General features: G+C 41.4%; 1 protein-coding gene across 7 annotated transcripts in view; it reads right to left on the reverse strand.

Moving 5' to 3' along the window:
* The window catches only part of herc2 (HECT and RLD domain containing E3 ubiquitin protein ligase 2), a 240,637-nt gene that overhangs the window by 26,789 nt on the left and 191,560 nt on the right, over positions 1-22,288 (reverse strand). For all 7 annotated transcript variants that reach the window (XM_063054516.1, XM_063054512.1, XM_063054515.1 and 4 more), the window contains 14 exons: positions 21,708-21,866; positions 20,312-20,430; positions 20,068-20,193; positions 19,801-19,956; positions 18,944-19,059; positions 18,508-18,706; positions 18,029-18,243; positions 15,695-15,872; positions 12,671-12,832; positions 11,891-11,982; positions 8,276-8,415; positions 5,748-5,935; positions 4,649-4,846; positions 1,264-1,347 (listed from right to left, as the gene is read on the reverse strand). In XM_063054516.1, coding sequence (XP_062910586.1) covers positions 1,264-1,347; positions 4,649-4,846; positions 5,748-5,935; positions 8,276-8,415; positions 11,891-11,982; positions 12,671-12,832; positions 15,695-15,872; positions 18,029-18,243; positions 18,508-18,706; positions 18,944-19,059; positions 19,801-19,956; positions 20,068-20,193; positions 20,312-20,430; positions 21,708-21,866 — 2,132 coding nt within the window. The remainder of the gene's footprint in view (positions 1-1,263; positions 1,348-4,648; positions 4,847-5,747; positions 5,936-8,275; positions 8,416-11,890; positions 11,983-12,670; positions 12,833-15,694; positions 15,873-18,028; positions 18,244-18,507; positions 18,707-18,943; positions 19,060-19,800; positions 19,957-20,067; positions 20,194-20,311; positions 20,431-21,707; positions 21,867-22,288) is intronic.

Here is a 22,288-nt window from a genome sequence, read left to right on the forward strand (position 1 = left end):
TGAATTTTAAGGAGCAAAACATTTTGTTACACTTACCAATAAACAGGTTATATACAATAATATTAATAAGCTATTTTCAGTTTTCACAAAATCATAATGCAAAGAATGATAGTGAGAAAGTACACAGGATAATCTGTTGTTGTTGTTGTTCGTCCCTCGTTGACGTCGATGAGGACCTCGACACCATTATGATGGTGTCAAGACTAGCGCGTGATTTGGATTTAAGTGAGGGAGAGTTGCGCAGCGTCAGCCTCACTCTCTCTTCCCAATTCCCATCTGGATCCAGTGGCAAGACAGAGTCTAGATGGCTGGAGATGGGACTAGGCGCAGTGGATGACCGGGACGTCTTCTGTGTCTTGTCCTGCTCTACACGTTCCACGACGCCTTCTTGACCATTGGACCTTCCATAGGTCTCGTCCGCTCAATCCGCCGGAGTCTGTCTTCACATGCTGGGATAGACAACTCCCTATCTCACCGAGGGTTTGAGACCCGTCGGCTACCCTCACCTGGTTTAGCCGGCTTGTCGAAGCCGTTGCCCGGGGCGTGGCCGCTGTCGCATGCAAACAGCTATGGGGAGCCACAAGTGAGAGCTGAGTGCCAGGTGGGGACCAAAGGTGGACTAACCGCCCTGAAAAGGACACGACATGTTCCCCCACCAGAGGTGCTACCCCGCCCTGACACCCCATACACAGGATAATCTAACCAATACTGAATCACTGAACACTTCCAGTGGATCTGCAGTGACTAAAGTATATAGAATAAATTATTATATGATAACTATCAGAAATTCTCTGCAAAATGCAAGTCACAGTTTTAATACTACTATCCCCTACTGAATGAGGAAAAATGTCCTCTGACAAGACTTTTTTTTTTAAATGCTCTAATAGGCAGCCGTCAAGCTTCCATTTATGCTTTAGCCTCCTTTTACCACATCATCTCAAGTCCTTTAACTTATAGATTTACTATCACTTCTGCTACTACCTCTCCACTCTTGCACTTGAATTCCAAATAAACAACTCTCCATGCTCATCCTTCTCAAATCCAGCTGTTTCCCATAGCCTCCTACCTCTTAAAACTTGCTACTGACTATCTGCCTCTCAGCATAGCATTGTCCAGTTCATTCAGCATTACTCGACATTATGTGCCCTGATACGTTCCACATTTATAAATATCAAACTTCAAAGTACATTTATTATGAAAATATGTATAGTCAAAATTCCCATTTTAGCACCTTAACTGGTTTTGGCTTGCTGTAAATTGTACCTGGATTCTGTTAAGCTCCACTACAGGCCCATGCTGTCGGTCCCGTACCATCGTTGCCTGAACTACCTTACGGAAAGCAGCTTCCTGCAATAAAATGTGGAATTGGTTAGAAAACCAATTGGTTTGATCAAGGTATGACTGCGCAACCGCGTCGATGTCAGCCAGTTAGACTGGTGGGAAGGATTTAAAAGAAGACAGCTGAAAACAGACTACAGGAAGTGAAGAAGGAAGTTGAGAAGCAGGACCTCAAAAGGTAGTAATCTCAGGATTACTGCCTGTGCCACGCAACAGTGAGTATAGGAATGGAGTGAGGTGGAGAATAAATGCGTGTCTGAGGGATTGGAGCAGGGAGCAGGGGGCAGGGATTCAGATTTCTGGATCACTGGGACCTCTTTTGGGGCAGGAGTGACCTGTACAAAAAAGGACGGGTTGCACTTGAATCTGAGGGGGACCAATATCCTGGCAGGGAGGTTTGCTAAGGCTATTGGGGAGAGTTTAAACTAGAATTGCTGGAGGGTGGGAACCGAACTGAAGAGACGGAGGAAGGGATGGTTGGCTCACAAATAGAGAAAGTTTGTAGGCAGTGTGAGAGGGAGGATAGGCAGGTGATAGAGAAGGGATACGCTCAGACTGATGGTTTGAGATGTGTCTATTTTAATGCAAGAAGCATCATGAACAAAGCGGATGAGCTTAGAGCGTGGATCAGTACTTGGAGCTATGATGTTGTGGCCATAACAGAGACTTGGATGGCTCAAAGGCAGAAGTGGTTACTTAAGAGTCCAGGCTTTAGATGTTTCAGAAAGGACAGGGAGAGAGGCAAAAGAGGTGGGGGCATGGCACTGTTGATCAGAGATAGTGTCATGGCTGCAGAAAAGGAGGAAGTCACAGGGGGATTGTCTACTGAGTCTCTGTGGGTGGAAGTTAGGAACAGGAAGGGGTCAAAAACTCTACTGGGTGTTTTTTTTTTAAATATAGACCACCCAATAGTAACAGGGACATCAAGGAGCAGATAGGGAGACAGATTCTGGAAAGCTGTAATAATAACAGGGTTGTCGTGGTGGGAGATTTTAATTTCTCCAATGTTGACTGGTATCTTCCCAGCAAGAGGTTTAGATGGGGTGGAGTTTATTAGGTGTGTTCAGGAAAGTTTCCTGACACAATATGTAGACAGCCTACAAGAGGAGAGGATGTACTTGATCTGGTATTGGGAAATGAACCTGGTCAGGTGCCAGTTCTCAGTGGGAGAGCATTTTGGAGATAGTGATTATAATTCCATCTTCTTTACCAGGAACAGACAAGTTAGGAAAGCATTTAACTGGAGTAAGGGGAAATATGAAGCTGTCAGGCAGAAACTTGGAAGCATAAATTGGAAACAGATGTTCTCAGGGAAACGTACAGCAGAAATGTAGCAAATGTTCAGGGGATATTTGCGTGACGTTCTGCATAGGTATGTTCCAATGAGACAGGGAAAGGAACCGTGGTGTACAAAGGTTGTTGAAAATCTAGTCAAGAAGAAAAGAAAAGCTTACGAAAGGTTCAAAAAACTAGTTAATGATGGAGATCTAGAAAATTATAAGGCTAGCAGGAAGGAGCTTAAGAATGAAATTAGGAGAATCAGAAAGGGCCATGAGAAGGCCTCGGCGAGCTGGATTTTTAAAAAATCCCAAGGCATTCTATAAGTATGTGAAGAGCAAAACGATAAAACATGAGAGAATAGGACCAATCAAGTCTGACAGTGGAAAAGTGTGTATGAAACCGGAGGAGACAGCAGAGATACTCAATGACTACTTTGCTTCAGTATTTACTACGGAAAAGGAACTTAGCAATTGTAGGGATGACTTACAGCAGACTGAAAAGCTTGAGCATATAGACATTAAGAAAGAGGATGCGCCGGAGCTTTTGGAAAGCATCAAGTTGGATAAGTCACCAGGACCCGATAAGAAATACCCCAGGCTACTGTGGAGGCGAGGGAGCAGATTGCTGATCCTCTGGGAAAGATTGGAGACTGTGTTGTTAAGAATACAGTGTACACAATACAGTGTATTGGCCTTCATCAATCGTGGGACTGAGTTCAAGGGCCGAGAGGTAATATTACAGCTTTATAGGACCCTGGTCAGACCCCACTTGGAGTATTGTGCTCAGTTCTGGTCGCCTCACTACAGGAAGGATGTGGAAACTATAGAAAGGTTGCAGATGTTTACAAGGATGTTGCCTGGTTTGAGGAGCATGCCCTATGAGAACAGTTTGAGTGAACTTGCCCTTTTCAACTTGGAGCGACGGAGGATGAGAGGTGACCTGATAGAGGTGTGTAAGATAATGAGAGGCATTGATCGTGTGGATAGCCAGAGGATTCTTCCCAGAGCTGAAATGGCTAACATGAGAGGGCACAGTTTTATGGCACTTGGAAGTAGGTTTAGAGGAGATGTCAGGGATGGTGAGTGTGTGGAATGGGCTGCCAGCAACTGTTGTGGAGGTGGATACGATAGGATCTTTTAAGAGACTCATGGGTAGGTACATGGAGCTTAGAAAAATAAGAGGGCTATGGGTAACCCTAGGTAATTTCTAAAGTAAGTACATGTTCGGCACAGCATCGTGGGCCAAAGGGCCTGTACTGTGCTGTAGGTTTTCTATATGTTTCTAAGTAAAACCACTGGAAAAGTAGTAGCAGAAGCAGAAAATACTCAGCGGGTCAGGAAGCGTCTATGAAAAGAGAAACGGAGTTAACATTGCAGGTTGAAAAGTGTTTGTCAATAAAGCTAGTGTTAAGTTGCATAGAAGGTGGTGGGAGGGCTGTATAGATCAATGGGGATATCTCAAAAGAGGGAAAACAGAAAAATAAATATAGTGTGTTGGGTAATAGCAGGGCTGTAGGACATGTCTGGCTGTATCAATGGAGAGAGGGAAATAAATAATATTACAATTGGATGACCTCCAGCAGAAACAGCTCGTTCTGATACCGACAGAAAGTCAGTTATCTGAAATTAAGAGAATTCCAAACCACTCCCATCCTCTGCAACTTAAAACTAAATTGTTTTCTCTCTACTGATGAGGGATCTTAGAGCTAAAACATTAACTCCCACCTTTCACAGATTCGGCTGAGTATTTTCAGTATAGTTTTATTATTTTGTGGGCACGTGGCCAAGTGGTTAAGGCGTTCGTCTAGTGATCTGAAGGTCACCAGTTTGAGGCTTAGCTGAGGCAGCGTGTTGTGTCCTTAAGCAAGGCACTTAACCACACATTGCTCTATGTCTGTGTGAGGAGTGGTGCGTCACACAGTCTTTAGTTCCGCGCTTTGTAAAGCATGAAAATGCCTTACACTGGCCTCTTAGGCCTGAGTCGACGATCCCCTCCCTCCTTTATTATTTCTCTAAGCACCGTAGCCTACCTTGCCCTGTGATATCAATATCCCACGCAAGGTGTCAAGCCCAACTGATGGGCCTTGCCCAGTTTCATCAAGTCGGCCTTCCAAATCAAACATCGGAATACAAGGACAGAAGAGCTCGGAGATATGATGTAGTAGTAACAGTCTATTTCGCAATGCGATTATTGGAATTTCCTGGAGGTAGTTATATTCCATTGGAATCTTAAATACACAAAAAATATTAATAGATTTAGTCATTAGCTATAAAACAATGGTCTGCAAACTTCTATCCTCAGATGATGCTATCAATTTAAAACCACCCATCTGACCAAGATCTTGTTGGCAAAAATCATTTCCATTGAGACACTAAAGGCGCACAAAATAACAGTTACATAAGACTTTGATAATCTGTTCTCCAATCATTCAGAAATCCAAATGGTTCAGCACCTGACTCACCATCTGAAATTCCGATAACTCCAGTGGCAGAAAGGAATGAGGTAAATGGGCAGGTGCAGCTGCCCAAATTGATGTATTTTAAAAGATACCACTGATTACGAAAATCAGATGGTGTTTGAGGTATCGCACTCATGTCTGCTCGCTGGGTCCCTGGTTAACACATACGGCTTTTGTGTCTCCTCCTCCTGCTAAAGAACCTCCGTTCCCACCTTCTCTTTAAACCTGCCTGATTCCACCGGCCAGGTTTCCTTTAACCTTACCTGGTTCTATTTCCCATGCTCCCTTTAAGTTTACATGGGCTCCCTTTTAACTTGGGGTTCACTGTAAAATTTATCATTTTACTATGTAACATTCAAAGAAAAAATTAGCTATGGGGCATTGATATAATGATATCCCCTAGTTTGGAAAATCTGTTAGCCCAGTAACTCCAAGTGTGCCAGATGAAAAGAGCTGTATTTTAATTTGTCCTTCCTTGCTAACCACATCCATCACAATCCCATCTTGGTCTGGATAGCTCTGACTGAGGCTGCCAACTCATAACGAAGAATGAGGAATGTCAGCCATGAAGCTTCTCAGTTCACAGAGCAACTCATTCACACCGACAAGCTTTACAAGTAACATGACTATACAAGAAAGCTTTCAATTAACTAATAATGCTATAACTAACCTGTGATGGCAGCTTGCCTGCATTGGCAGGCTTGCTCGTAGACCATGCCAGGGTGTGGGCCGAGCCACATGCCACACGATTTATCTTTTTGCCCTGCAGTGCAGCGACCAAGCGGGGCCGCTGGATGGCATTGGTGGTTCCATCTCCAAGTTGCCCTTCGTCATTGTCACCCCATGTATAAACTTCTCCTTGTTTGGAAAGGAAAAAGAAAGCTTAGTTCATGGCACAGTAGTTGGATCTGAGTTATATATTTTATTTAGTCAGTTATAGAGCACTACAGCACAGAAACAGGCACTTCGAACCATCTCAATTTTTTTGTTTCCCTCCCTAAAAGGACTATTTAACAGACGCCAATCAACAGGAGAAGGGTATCCTCTGGGTCCCTGGCTAATTGACCATTGTTGATGTTTTAGACTCATCAGTAAGCACCATAGCACCAGGAATACCTGGCTCAGAAATGCTAAAACAGACAGTAATAAAATACTGCCATTTCATCTACTCATTTAGGATTGAAAACTCCAGAAAATCTGCAGATGATGGAAATCCAAAGCAACTGGGCTCTTTGCCTGCTGAGTTCCTCCAGCAGTGTGTTGATTTAGGAATGAAAATGTTTTCTTTGGTGAAGGGATTAACTTCAGAGGTTAAAAGTGTCAAAGAGATTCACAGTCAATTAATTTCTGAACTTAGGTCATTAATATAGTAGGGTAAAACCAAATATCAGGTTAGAAATAACTGTTGACCTAACTTCATAATTTAATGTAAATTATACCTGAGGTACCAATAGCTTTGAAAAATGCATTCTTCATCACTAATTAAATATTAAAGTTTTCACTGGGGGGAAAAAATCTTTATCAAAACTTATAAAATGACACACAAATCAAAAATCAGTCAGTTGAGCAGCATCTGAGGGAGGAATGAATCTGTCAAAGTTTCAAGTCAAAACACAGCATCAGAAGTGATGCAGGGTTTTGACCTAAAACTTTGGCAATTCCTTTCCTCTCACAGATGCTACTCAACCCTTCTTCCAGCAGGTTGTTAGTTACATCATATTCTAGCATCTTGCATCTCTGTAGATGATCAGCTTAACTAAGACCATATAGTAACTTTCAATGTCCTAACTATTGTACAATAACATTATTAGTTCACAGATAACAAGTCAAGGCCTGGACTACAAATGAAGAAGCGTGAGCCCAAAATACAGCCCAACAGCTGAAGAATGAAACCAATTCAAGTAACAATATGCACATGGAATAAAATGGTGACTTCAGAATTATTGGACTATTGTAAAAGATGCGTCAGCTAACACAGTGACCTGCATGCAACTGCAAATCCACAGCTAATCAGTTGACTCTTAACAGTTCTATGAGATGGCATTGCATGAACTTCGGTACATGGGTGAGTAGGAGTGGGTAATATAAAAGTTACTAGGCAATACATGGGAGGATATTGGCTTAGCACCATCATGCACTTCTACAAGCCAAATTTTTACAATTACTAATTTCCAGAAAAAATGTAACAGATTAATTTGCCTTCATTTTCAAAATCAGACATCTTTATGGAATTCTTAATCAATATTCTGCACTTATTTAAAATTTGCATCTTATTGCAAATTAACCACACCAAGAGATAAAATAATTCTGAATAGGATCTATCCATAATGAGGCAAAATAAAGATTGATTACTACAACGTGCAGGTACAGCTAAGAAATAAGGCAGAAGGCTCAGCACAATGTAAAAAAATACTGATAACCCATAAATGTTTATCACTGTATACCAGTGCTTTCTGCTTTGTTCATTTAAGATTTTAACCAATATTGCAGATTGGCATCTACTGAAATAGCAAAGAGAGAATTAATATACAAAGAAAATCTAACAGTGTATCTTCCAACAATACGAATTCAGTCCTGATGTCTGGTACTGTAAATGGAGTCTGTACGCCCCTTGTACGACAATGTGAAATTCACCAAGTGGCCAGTTTCCTCCCACACTCTGAAGATGAGCTGGCAGATGAATTAGCGACTGAAAATTCTCCAATGGTAGGTAGTTAGCAGGAGAATTTGAGGATAGCCAATGGGCACATGTGGAAGGTTCGGTTATTGGTGATAAGTGGAGGAATAGAACTCACAGGATTACCCTAACAATTGGTAAGGATGATGGGCTAAATATCCTCCTTCTAAGAAAACAAAAAAAACATACAATTTCACTGCTGAGCCCACACTCAGCTTTGCAATTTTGTGTAAAAAATTTTCATGGGTGCAGCACTTATTTGTTGTGGTGTTGTTGAGCGCCGTCAAGTCATCGCCAACTCAAGGCCACCCTATGGATAGTGTAGCTGTCCATAGGGTTTTCATGGCAAGATATGGAAGTAGATTGCGAGGCCTTTCTTCCATACAGATACTGCTGCTGCCCAGGTTGGGACCCGGCTGGGTTTGAAATCATGACCTTTCGCCTTAAGGTCCATTGCTGATCCCACTAAACCACTGGCCGGCAGCACTTGGTTAAAATATTTCAAATACTGCAAGCCTTACCATCCTCTGTGCAGCACACACAGTGTAAAGATCCAGTTGCAATTGCTATCACTTTCTTCCCTTGTAAACCCTGGACTTGCCGAGGTCTCCTGACATGGTCATCAGAACCATGCCCCAACCTATGGTAGTCACCTTTACCCCTGTAAAAAAATAACATACACCTGATTAAGACCTTAACAAAACAACTGTGTTTTAAAAAAAGTATTTTATTTTCATTGCCAATTTCTAACATCCAGTTTGTAGCTTTGGGGAGAAACTTCCCTGATGAATGCAAGGCAACTGAATGGACTATTTAAAGCCACTTGCTGCTTTCTATACACTTTCTGACAGTTTTGAAGTCATGCTTTCCTATATCTTAATGTTCTGTTTTCAATTTTACTGTCAGTATAACTAAAGCCTTCAAAATTGCTGACCTTTCCCTCATGTGTTTCCTCTTCCTCTTGTATTGGTCTAAATCCGCAACATGGTTCTTGATCCATTCAAATGTACCACATCTTCTCAATACACCTTTCACCAGAGATCTCCAAGTGCCCAAGAAATTTACAACTTTTCCCCTAACCTACTTTTTAATGATTTTTTTCTATGGTCAAACTGTTGCATCCTCACGGGCTGGTTTGTAGCACAATATCAAATATGACATTGCTGTTTATAAAATATTGTTTTTAAAGTTCCCTTCCAATTCCTTGAATTCCCTTTATACAATCCTAACCTTTTTTCTCCCCCTCTCATCCTCTTTGGTTCTGATACGATTCCCAAAGCAATATTGCATAAAACATGGTAAAGAAGGGGCATCATTTTGCTTTGGAAATAATAATTCTTTCAGCTATTCCATGTATTCTCTAACACAAAGCTTGTCTATTCCACCTCTGTAACTCTGAGTAGCTCTCCACATTCCAGCAATTCTGCTGAAAAAACCTTTATCCATGATTCCATCACATCTTCACTTGATAAATCCAACTCTATTTGACACATCACCTGCCTTCCTCTTTTTACAGATTCAGCTTGTGCACAACTTGCTGCTTGCTTTCTGTCTTACATCCTAGTCCACATTCAATCTTCTGGTAAGAAGGCGGCGCACTTGGACCCAGCGTCCTCTCTGAGTCCAAGGTGTAATGGTTCATCTTATGTCTTGTCACAATAGAAGACACTGGTGGTGATCAAAAGTATCAAGTACTACAGGTCTACGCCACTATGACTAGCTGGATAGCAGTGGAGTTGGACTTGTTGAACACTGTGCTGTATCTTGCTTCAACCACCCAAGCAAGAGGGCACTGTAAGTGGTGGAGCGCGGAGGCATTCCGTGACCCAATGGATGGTGCAGGTGATAGGTTTGGATGGTTTTGTTGTGATTACAAGACCCCAGTGGGCATCGATTGTGTAAAATACTGCAAGTCTGAATCACTGGTTCATTGGCAAGTCCGACAGGGGAGCTGCGTGGCCTCAGTCGAGGTGCAGAGCAGGCCCTCATTCATACCTCCTGGTCACTTGTTGCAGCCGTCAAGGAAGGAGATGCCAGAGCTGACTGTGTGCTGCTGGATTGGCGGCTGGCCTGTTCTATTGGTGCTGCCTGCCATGCACTATTTAATATGAGGAACTGCTGCAGGCTGTTCTTGCTGAAACATGGCTCCAGGACAACATCCACGTACCACCAATCTGCAGGCCATGATATTCAGGTACTTGGGCTATGTATTTTTCTGTAACTATGTTTTTATGCTATCATGATTATATGTGCTTATGTGCTGTGTGTTGTGTGTAACTGTTGATTCTGTGTTTTGTACCCAAGCCCCAGAGGAACACTGTTTCGTTTGGCTGTAATAATGTGTATGGCTGAGTGACAATTAAACTTGAACTTGGACCTTCTGGCCAAATGGCCAACTCCTGCTCCTATTTGTTATGTACTTCCTGACCCTATATTTGAATATATTGAGGGGTCTCTCCACCTATAAACCTGCCACAACTTCTCCAAACGTTGTCCAAGTGAGCATTGTCTTTTCATCCCAACATTTTATCTCATTAACAGGTGTGTCTTCAATCATGGCTGTTTCATATTTTGGTAGTGAATATTAAATATTAATTCATTCTCTCTCTATATATATTTTTTTGAATCAATGTTTATTTGAAGTTTCACACTTTTTCTATATTAAAAGAGCTATGCAAGTGCAAGTTGCATAATTTATTCAGATGGTACGCAAGTTCCACGATGGCATGATGGTCAGAGTGCTGGACGGCGGAGAAACTCTAAGGCGTTCCCAGTCACCAATGGTGTCAAACAGGGCTGTGTGCTCGCACCCACACTGTTCAGCATGTTGTTTTCTGCCATGATGTCTTCCAGGACAGTGACACTGGAATCACCCTCAAGTACAGAGTGGATGGGAAGCTCTTCAACCTGAGGAGACTTCAAGCTATTACCAAAGTGAAGGAGACTGTTCTGAGAGACTTCCTCTTTGCTGATGACTGCGCCTGTATGCTGGCTCGGAGCCAGAGATGCAAGTCAATATGGACAAATTCTCCATGGCTTGTGGCAACTTTGGACTCACCAACAACATCAAAAAGACCAGAGTCATGCACCAGCCTGCCCCTCATGCACCATAAACAGAACTGAAAACCACAATCAAAGGACAGAAACTACAGGCAGTTGACCAGTTTACTTACCTTGGCAGCACCCTCTCCCGAGCAGTGACTACTGATACAGAAGTTAACTGCAGAATAGCAAAGGCGAGTTCTGCTTTTGGTAGACTGCGCTCAACTGTATGGGAACGCTGAGAAATCAGTCCAGCAACAAAACTCAAGGTCAACAGAGCCGTGGTACTCACTACCCTCCTGAATGCCTGTGAAACGTGGACTGTGTATTTAGGGCATGCAAAACAGCTCAACCATTTCCACATGACTTGTCTTCGCAGAATATTAGGCATCAGATGGCAAGACAAAGTACCAGACACTGAAGTTCTCTCTGGAGCAAGTCTACCATCAGTCCACACACTGCTGATGAGAGCACAGACCCGGTGGGCAGGTCATGTCATCCACATGCCGGACGAGCGCATACTCAAGCAGCTCCTTTTTGGGGAACTCTGTGCTGGAAGACGCTCGCATGGAGGGCAGAAGAAATGTTACAAAGACACACTAAAGGCCTCCCTGAAGTTGCTCGACATAGACACGACCACCTGGGAAACCGCCCTACCAGGCTCGGCCTCATCCACAAAGGCTGTCAAGCTTACGAAGCAAGGCGCATTGCTGAAGCACAACATAAGCGCGAGCTGCGCACGTCCAGAGCCACCAGCGCAACAACTGCAGTGCCTACACATGTCTGCCCAAGATGTGCCAGGACATTCTGTGCCCGAATTGTCCTGACCAGTCATCTTCGGACACACCACATCCAGTCTCAGGGATGATGACGATGGACGAAAACATCATATTAAAAGAGCTATGCAAGTGCAAGTTGCCATTAAATGACTAGTATTTTGAGTTTAAAGGGGCAAACATCAAAGAAATCTAACATCAAACATAAAGTTTAATAAAACTCAGTACCACCATAAACCGAAAAATATTTAAGACATTAAGGGATTATTGAATGCAGCTGAAGATGAGAAGAGCAGACTACAAAAGGGGAATACTTACCACGTATAAACAGATCCAGACTTGGTTAAGGCCACAGAAAACTGTGATCCACATTCCACCTTAATCACCCCAAGTCCAGTCAGAGAATCAATCTAATAGGGAAAAATGATGGATGTTAGCAGAAAGAACTCCACATTGTATTAATATGTCACATAAATAGTCTCAAAAGTCAAAGGAAACAAGAGTGGTCTACCAGACAACTATTGAAGGTTGAATCTAAAGCCCAGAGTAGATCAATCAGAATAAATTGTAATCATGATGAATTACAAGTTGGATTAATTCTTTGCTAAAAGCAGCAAGAATGATATGGGACAGTATAAATTTGCTTTGCTTGAGAATTTGCTGCACACTCACACAGCTATGTTCATATAAGTTTCCAAAAGGATTCTCCACCACCACCATGTGCAAATCCATTATAAATATAACATACAGTAACTGCTCAGCTGATCAACTGACAACCATCTTCATTCTGACAGCTCTTTGTCGCTTAAGATAAAGAAGCCTTGCAACATTTTCTGGTTATCTCTACTGTGAATTCAAACCATCTGAATGTTTTGAATTATTTCCCTCCCTCCAAATACATTGTCTTCTCTAGATGCAGAATCATTACCCAAAAAGCTCTGTTTTGCAATAAATCGGTGGCTCAAAATAAAATGTCAACACGAATGCATGTTTGCTACACTAAGTAAGTGGAAAGGAAGACAAGAACACAAAACACATATCAGATTTAAGTTTTTATCTGCAGTACAAATAAACCATCTATTTAAAAACTCACAATACCTTCATTGGAACTTTACAGCCATCGCTACCTCCCCTTCCAAGTTTTCCATAATCTCCATCTCCCCAGGACCAGACAATGTCATCATCTGTCAGACAAAGAGTCTGAGCATCTCCGCTCCCACATGCAACATCTACAACCCTGTAACCCTGTAGTGCTTCCACCTGAAAAATAAACATATTCAAATTTATAAAGATGACAATCAAATTAGAGAGAAGGATACAACAAAACATGAGTGATCACAAGAGATTCTGCAGACGTGGTATTAGATTTACGCCACACATACCACTAAAATAAAAGGCATATCCTTGCCCATTAAGACTTTGCAAAGTGTCACTTAGCAGATACTATAAAGATGTGGAAAAAGGTCTTGTGGTTGGATAAGATTAAAGTGGAACTTTTTGGCCTCAACACTTAGCTAATACTGCACATTTGCTGGGCGACACCGAAACGAATGGCGGAGGTATCATCGTGCTATGGTGATGCTTTTCGGCAGGGTCAGGAAATCCCATCAGGATTGAGGCTACAATGAATGCTGCTAAAAACAGAGAGATTCTGGGTAAGAATCTGCTAGCACATGCCAGTAAACTTCAACTGGGGAGGAAGTTTGTCTTTCAGCAGGACGACCCAAAGCACACTGCTAAAGCTCCAAATGAAGAAAATTGATATTCTGGTGGGGCCAATTAAGAGTTCTGACCTTAACAAGACCTCAAGATTGTTGTCCACTGCTGCTCCCAACTAACCTACTGCAGCTTGAGCCATTTTGCAAGGGGGAATAGACAAATTTTGCTCCATCACGTCATGCAAAGCTAACAGAGACTTATCCCAAAAGACTACTAGCTGCAATAGCTGCAAGAGGTGGTTCAAATACTGAGCAATGGGGGATGAATACGTCTGAACTGCTGACATGTCAGTTTTTGAATTTTTAGTTTCCCATTCTTTACAATTTTCCCTGTTTTTTTGGGGGGGGGCTCTACAGTGGGGAAAAAAAAGAGCATGTGATTCACAAATAAAAGTTTTCAGGTAAATTGATCAAAATCCCTGAGTGAACACAGATGCAAAAAAATCATTCAGGATCTCTTTCATCTCTTTTGGCTCCATGCATGGATTACCATCCTGATCTTGCAGAGGACCAATTTTGTCCCTGGCAATTCCTTTGCTCTTTATATATGGATTCTCCTTCACCTGTCTGCTAGGAACAGCCTCATGCCTTCTTTTAGCCCTCCCGATTTCTTTCCAGTGTTCTCCTGCATTTCTTTTTTTTTTGTAACTTATTTTTTTATTGAATTTCATCATCAAACATTTCCATAAGATGTATTTCAGATACTGTACATATCTATCATATAATCATATTTGTCACAAATCTTACACTCCAAAAGCACCACATTTGTTCCTACCTGCTATGCGCCTCTTTTTTTAAACCAAGGCCTCAATATCTCTTGAAAACCAAGGTTCCCTACACCTGTTAGCTTTACCTTTTATAGTGACATAAATACAAACTCTGTATTCTCAAAATTTCACTTTTGAAGGCCTCCCACTTACCAAGTACACCTTTGCCAGAAAACATCTGGAGGGACAAAATTTACTCCTTCCTTTTACAGTCAGTTTATTGTTTCCTACGCATATTAATACTTCCCTCTCTACCTTTGTCTGAACACTCATTTAAAACATCTTCAGAACTTTGATTCTTTGCCCTTACTATTTAGTTTGAAGTCCTCACTGTTTCCTTATCTATGCTGGAATACTGGACCCAGTATTGTTTAAGTGTCGACTTTCCAGTGGCACAGTTCCATCTTCCCCCACAGATTATTACCTTCAAGGTTCTGCTTCTTAATTTTGTGCCCAGCTCCTCATACCAACAAAGCAAAAGCTTTCTCTGACCTACTTATACCATAGATTTCTCCTTGGTCCACAGCAACTGGAACCTCTCCTATCGGCCATTAATTTCACTGCAATATCCAGAGTAGATATCCTGAACCTTAGCTCTGGTGGGCAACATTGCCTATTGGACTTTGCTTTATGTGGCAAAGAAGAGTGTGAATGCAGTCCCACACCATCACTACATTCTTGTTAACTCCTTCCACTGCTAGGCCGAAGGACCTCTTTCTGTGCTGTAGTACCCTATGATTCCACTGGACTTCCTGTACTACAGTTTAAAACATACATTGACTTCTACAGCTCAAAAGGGCACGTTCCTGATTCAAAAAAGGGAGTTTTTTTAAAGTTCTGCTAAACTGAACAAGGAGCACCAACCAATCAAAACCTCAGTTGCCATTTATCAATCACACATACCAAATTAGCTAACCACAATACGGATTACCACAAGACCATAAGAAATAGGGGCAGGATTAGGGCATCTGGCCCATGGAGTCGGCTCTGTCATTTCATCATGGCTGATCTAGTTTTCCTCTGATACCCAGTCTGCTGCCTTCTCCCCCGTGCCCTTCATTACGACCAGATTTCTTAATTATTTCATGCATCTTCTACCACATTACTTGTAGATGGTGAACAAACAGCAGGGTGGGTCACTTGAATGAAAAGATCCTTTCAGAGACTCTTATATCATCATTGCCTGTGGAAGAGGTCCTACATTTCCTGCAAATGTCAAATGTATTTAAAACACAAGAATCCCCAAAGGGGGAACTGAAACTCCCATCAATAATCCTACATTGAATACAGGTCATATGTGAGTCTGCAATTAAATTACTGAACAGAAACAATGCAGAATATAAAATTTTACTTTAATTTCTGACAATGTTTTGTTAAATTCTGCATGAGCATTAATTCTACAAATTCAAAAATGTTGGTCAATGTTCTATTCACAGAAAAATGTTGGGCTCTGCGGGAGAGAAGGGTTAGGTCGATCTCAGTAGGTTAAAAGGACAGCACAACAATGTGTGTCGAAGAGCCCGCACTGTTCTATGTTCTAACATCTGAAAGACAGTACTTCTAATATTGCATGCTCCTATAACAAGTTTCCTTCTGTCATTAACTTTAGGTTTCAATTATTCATCAGTAGTACTCACCAGCTTTGGCTTTAACTGATCTTCACTGTCTCCATGTCCTAGTCTCCCATATCTACCCTTGCCCCAAGTGTAAAGCTCTCCCGCAGCAGTAACACAGGCACTATGTGCTCCTCCAGCAGCAACATCGATCACTTCTATACCACGCAGTGATTCAATAACACGAGGGCGGTCACAAGGACTGAAAAAGACAAAATAAAATAAAATAAATATCCTCGCCACAGAATTCAAGTCATCAGAACATTTAAAATACAGTTTTGCACCTAGCCACAAAAGCCAAAGATGTGAAAGCTTAAGACATCCCTCAGCAAGACATCCCCCAGCAAGACATCCCCCAACATTAGTGTAAGGGTTTCTTCTTTTATGTTACTGATAAGGTGAATAAAATGGCTTCTCTGTACTGTTAACTGCTGAGACAGTGGTTCTCTATAGCTGTATGTTTGGATTATAATTAGTGATAACGGGACTTGTATCCATTTGTTAACCAGTTGGCATAGATGTTATTCTTTCTGTCTGTGTGAAAGCTGTTAGTTGCACGGGCTTTGGGAAGAAGGCACGAAGAGGATGAAGAGAGAAGAGGTGGCTTGAGGAGATGGTTGCCGGACCCGCTGGGCCTGGGCTTGGGGCGGGAGCCCAGGGGTCGACGATGAGCGAAGGAGGATCAGCGAAAGAAAATCTGTGAGCTCTAACATTTGTGCACTGGACATGTTTATGAGATTATTGGCGCCTTTTATTTGTTTTCCCCTTCTTTTGTTTCTCTACTAACCCCATACTTAAATATAAAATCTTAATCGTTTAACCGCACATCATGGACTGAATGTTATTTCGGGGTACTGATGTTACACAGAGGACACAACACGCAGCATCCACCCAAACAAGAATGCGAAGGTTTGGTCAGGGAGGGGGAGCCACCCCTGAGATCATGCCACTGGGCAAAGCGAGTCTTACATTAGTCAGAGAAGCTGGATGGAAACAAGGTACCACCAATGTGGACCAGCTCATATCACTGAACCCTTCTTGTTAAACCACTCACAAACAGCACTCATCATGAAGACCATCCAAATTTCAATTGGTCGTCCAGAATTTGTGCAGCAAATGGCTTGCAATGCAGAGAAAATATTATTAAAATATAAATAGTCCATCATAAGAGAATTATACCCAGTTTCACCCTTAATTATCTCATTAAGGCAGCAAAATTAACAATGTAATTAAGTATTTATATTTGGCCTGGAGTGACCAAACCCTGATATTTAAGCTGTTCCGCTATCCCGGTCCAAAACCTCAAAAGGTTACAGCATTTCAAGTACTCATCCAGATACTTTGGGGGCTTCTGCATCTCACACTCTTTCGGGGAGCCAGTTCCATGTCCAATCCAGCAAGTCTCTCCTCATAACTATAATTCTCCAGCTCTAACAACGTTTTCATAAGCCTGTTCTGCACCCCACCAGTGCTATTTCATTATTTCTGTGGCATGAGGCCCAGAACTAGTGGAACTACTCACAGTGGGGGAGGGGCATAGAGCCCAGACAAGCAGATAAGTCACATTTTTTGCCTAAAGATGTTATACAACGGGAAAATAATATTTTCCAATGAATCCAGAAGGAAACACAGAAACCATGGCGTCAATGCACAAGAAGAAACAGGATCCCGTAAGTAGATACCAAACAATCCGGATTTCCAAATAGTTGGATAGTCGATGATACTGCCATTTTTCATCACCCAATGTGTAATTAGAATGGATAAGAAAAAGCATCTGCAGCAAAAACACAAAATGCTGGGGGAGCTTAGCAGGTCAGGCAGCATCTATGGAAGGGAATAAACAGTCGACGTTTCATGTTAAGACCCTTCATCAGGACTGGAAAGGAAGGGGGCAGAAGTCAGAATAAGTAAGTGGGGAAAGGGGAAGGAGTAAAAGCTGGCAGGTAAAAGGTGAAGCCAGATGAAAGGGAAGGTCAGTGGATGGGGGCGGGAATGAAGTGAGAAGATGGAAAGTGATACTTGGAAAACGTAAAGGGCTGAAGAAGCAATCTGATAGGAAATTACAGTGGACATTGTGAGAAAGGGAAGGAGGATGGGCACAGAGGGAGGTAAAAGGGGAGCCAAAATTGGGAATGGAAAAGGAAAGGGGGGGGGAAGGTGAGGGGGGTAGAGAAATTATCGGAGGTTAAGAGAAATCGGTGTTCATGCCATCAGGTTAGAGGCTACCCAGCTGGAATATGGGGTGTTGCTCCTCTAAGCTAAGATCGGCCTCAACAACCTAAGGGTGCTGTTGCAGTTGGAGGTAAAGTTGCTGCTCACCTTTTCGACCAGCAATAAAGTAGAGAAATACTTCCTTACCTTCTATTGCCATGACCGAGCTTGCCATCTTCTGCCTCACCCCAAGAATAGACTTCTCCTTCAGATGACAAAGCAAGGCAGTGCTTGCCCCCTGAATTCACTGCCACCTTCTTCACAAAAACATGCTGAATGGATTCCAACAAAGTGGGGCTAGACACTGACTCTGTCCCTCCAATGCCCAGCCTTCCTCCAGCTCCATATCCAGTAGCATACAACTAATATGACAAAGAAAAACAAGTCATAAAATGTATTTTACTGCCTTCATGCTCACATACCTTTTCATTCCAGATTAGTTAGCAATTGATGACTTTGCAAAGTGGTTTAAAAAGTGATTTTTTTTTTTGTAAACTGCTAGTCAAGATGATATTTGGGAAATGTATTTGTACTGAATATTTTTGACCGTTTTCTCTAAACATTTCAAAGAAAAATCAATAGTAGTCTTCAAAATCAGATAACATACATGGAGTTCAAGGACTCACTTTTCCATCTGCTGTTACTGCAAACAGTGTTTGCTCTCCACCAATCAGCTGCACAGGTCTCAAGGTTGCCAATGCCTCACATGGTGTTGGAATTTTAACCTTTGCACCTTCAATTCCTCCCAGCTGACCTCTGTGGTTGTGACCCCAACCATAAATAGTACCACTCCCACCAGCAGAAAGGGTCCAATCATCAGACCGCCTGTTGAACAGAGATAAATTTAGCATTGATGTATCTCTCATTGAGAAAACGTGGTAGAAAGCAGATTAAACACCTAAGCCACATGTTGACATTATACTGGAGGAGGTAAAACACCAACAGTAAATTAGTCATTATGAGCAGTAAATCAATAATTAGAAAATGGTTCAATTTTTGTGAAATTGTCAAAGAATATTCTTTATTTCATTCAATCAAATATTAAGCCTATAGACTCCATACCTGTTTATCCACTGGACGAGCTGTTCATCTTGCTCTCTTCTAAATACATCGTGGCTTTCATGAAGGACGTTCATGCTTTCATTATCAGTCATTAGTTCACGGATTTTTTTTGCCACCTATACCAGAACACAAATATAAAAATGTATAATGCTTGAAGCCACTTAAAATTGCACAATTCTCATTTACTGAAAAAAAATTGGTTTGACTAATGTTAAGGTTAGACTATTTAACCCTGAACTTCGAATCATCTGTCATCTTAACTCCACCATCTCACCCCTACATTTATCTTCTTTGTCACTGAGTTCCTTCACTGCTCAAAGGTTCGATGCAAGTTTAAGGCACTTTATGTTTCATTTCAACATATTACAGCATTTTAGACTTCATAATAAACACAGCACTTCCAAATCATCAGCACTTCAGCATATTCATTCAAGATTTCCAGCGTTCCTTCCAAATTGTCTTAGTAATGCCAAATAATTACTCCTTTTCCTTTTGCATTGGTGTTTCATTGTCTACGTGTAATAACTAGTATCAGTGGGCACAAAGTAATTCTTTCATCTATAATCCTGAAAATTTACCAATCAGTTCTTAACAGAAGCAGTTATCTACACATCATCGAACTCAATTCAATTTGTTAATTGTTATTCACATTTATTAGGTGGTTTCCTGGAACCTTATAAAACAAGTTCCATCTTTACAATCTTACATGCCAACCTCACATAATCCACAACAAAGAAATTATCCTACTACAAGCAAGACATACCAATACATCTTGTATGTAAGTTTTCCTAAGAGCCATTCCAAATGGATGAACTAGAAGACAGCCTACTTTATCTAGATTTTATAATATTTATTACCTCATCAGGAAACTGTCGTGGCAAAGGTGTCCGTTTATCCAGAGCTACAGCAACTCTCAAAGCTGTGCAGTATCTTCTAAACCAGGCCCACTTGTGCGTTTCAGCACAGCAAGGCAAAGTGTCGAGCTCCAAATCACATGCCAGAGCAACCAAAACCTGAAAAACAAAAAAAAGTTCTTTAAAAATCGGTACATCAGGTGTGGATATGGCATCATAAATTCAGACTCCTAGTTGTTCAATTACATGAACAGAACCAAAAATGATTACCTTAAAGAAGGGGCTGTGAAGGAGCTGCTTTCCCCCTCTAACAATGGGATCTTCATATTCATACTGGCGTTGCAAAGCTTCAGGAAGACCTTTGACCAACGCAGCTAAAGCAGTCCCTGTAAAGCTCTTTTAAAAAAAAGGACAATAGTGAGTTTATTATGCTAGGTACTTCACTTTTTAAAAATAAAAAACAAACAAATAAAACAATTAAGATCTAATATTCTTAACTGGGTTGTCACCATACCAGAGATCTTGATTCTCCATCACTGTCACCAAGAAGTCGATTGATATTTATAGTCTGACCAAACTCTGTCGTTAAAAGCTTGCGCAGTCTCTGCAAGGCCCACATCCTGTGACTAGCAGCTTTCATAATGAAGCAAGAATATAAGTTAGTACATTGGTCTTAATAGTGCCTGCAGTGAGCAGTTTCTGTACTAAATGCACTTCAATGCTTCTACAACAACGGCGCCAGTCAGACCTCAGGAGGATTCTTCACATCCTTACTCTCTACTCTACCAACTTCACAATGTCCGACACCCCCAACAGAATCCCACCAATAGACACATCACTGCCTTTTCTTTCAGCATTCCCACAAAACTCTTTCTCTAGGATGCCCTAATTCATCACTCCACTTAGGTTCACACTCTCCTTGAGCATCTTCACCAGATTCAGCACCTCCTCTTTCACCCCATCGCACTTGACAGTTTGTACCTTTTTCCCCTCCCTCCACCTTCTTATTTTGGCTTCTCCCCCCTTCATTTCCAGTCCCGATGAAGGGTCTCAGCCTCAAACATCAACTGTTTACTCCTTTCTATAGATTCTGCCTGACCTGCTGAGTTCTCCCAGCAATTTCTGTTTGCTAACCAGGATCCCACATTTTCCACCTGATAATGAGGATGATGAGTTCTTTGTACAGATTTCAGTTTTAGGTACTGTATTCATTGCTCAAAATACGGCTGCATTCCACAGTGGGAAGACTAAACACAGACTGGACGACAGATTTACACAACATTTCAAGTTGTTATGCAAAGCCTCAAATGTGACCTTGAAGCCCAAGTCACCTGTCATTTTAATTTCTCCATCTCACTCATTCTCTAAGTTTTACCACTGAGTTCCTCCTCTGCTTCAACAAAGTTTAATGCCAGGTAAATAAATTGCACCTTATCTTCCATCTGAATAGATGACAACTTTCTACATTCAAAATGAGTTGAGCAGTTTCAAATGAACCACATTTTCACCAAGACTTCTGCCTCCCCTTCAAAATAATTTGAGTAACTTCACACCTTGGCCCCAGAGGAATGCCATTTCATTTGACTGCATTCATGTGTATATGTGAGTGACAATTAATCTTGAGCTTGACCATTATTCTGTACTTTTAATACTTTGGGGGTTTTGTTACCTTACACTCTCATCCTTTTATCGTTTAATCTCTCCAAACCTCACCCTATCACAAACCTACTACTTTGTTCCCTCCTAGTATCACCTTCACATCTCTACACCTTACAAGTGTAACTTTGATCTCATGCAACATTTTTGGTCCTAACCATTCCTTTCCATGCAAATATTGCCCAGATACCCAAGTATTTCTACCATTTCGGCTTGTATATTTTCTTTTAGGTACTGCACTTTTTAATACTTACCAAGAGCACTTAGCTGAGCGCACGCTGCCAAAGAGGCAGCTAAACGTGGTACAATACTTCTGTTTGAAGCAAAGCTTAATCGGAAATCCAACAGGCAAGTAACTAAATCCATTGAGGGGCATGACAAAATACAACGGTCCGACAGAAGATCTTTAGGACCTAATTTAAATATTAAAATATCAATTAGATGATTAGATGTGAACAATGGAAATTTAATAGACATTATAATATTTGATTATTTATTCATAAGAATCAGTCAACATTAGAAATTTACCGGAATTAACCGATACAGATATAAAACAGGTTAAGAGATGATTCAGTAACTCTCCAGTCTGTTACTTTGTGGTCATCTGGCATGTCTGAATCTATAGTACAGATCAGTATTAATTAATTTTAAGATCTAACTGTGATCAAAAATGAACTAAAATCTGTACAAGCATGTAGCTAATTAACCCACCAGTGAAACATCTGCAATCTCAGCTGGCAGCATTTCCAACTTAAAGAAATTTCAGGTTACAGACAGTTTCCAGCTGCCATTTCCCACAACTGTTCCACTATACTTAAAGGACAGTTCTCCTACA

The sequence above is a fragment of the Mobula hypostoma genome, chromosome 7 (genome assembly GCF_963921235.1).
Source record: "Mobula hypostoma chromosome 7, sMobHyp1.1, whole genome shotgun sequence".
In the NCBI taxonomy this organism is placed as follows: domain Eukaryota; kingdom Metazoa; phylum Chordata; class Chondrichthyes; order Myliobatiformes; family Myliobatidae; genus Mobula; species Mobula hypostoma.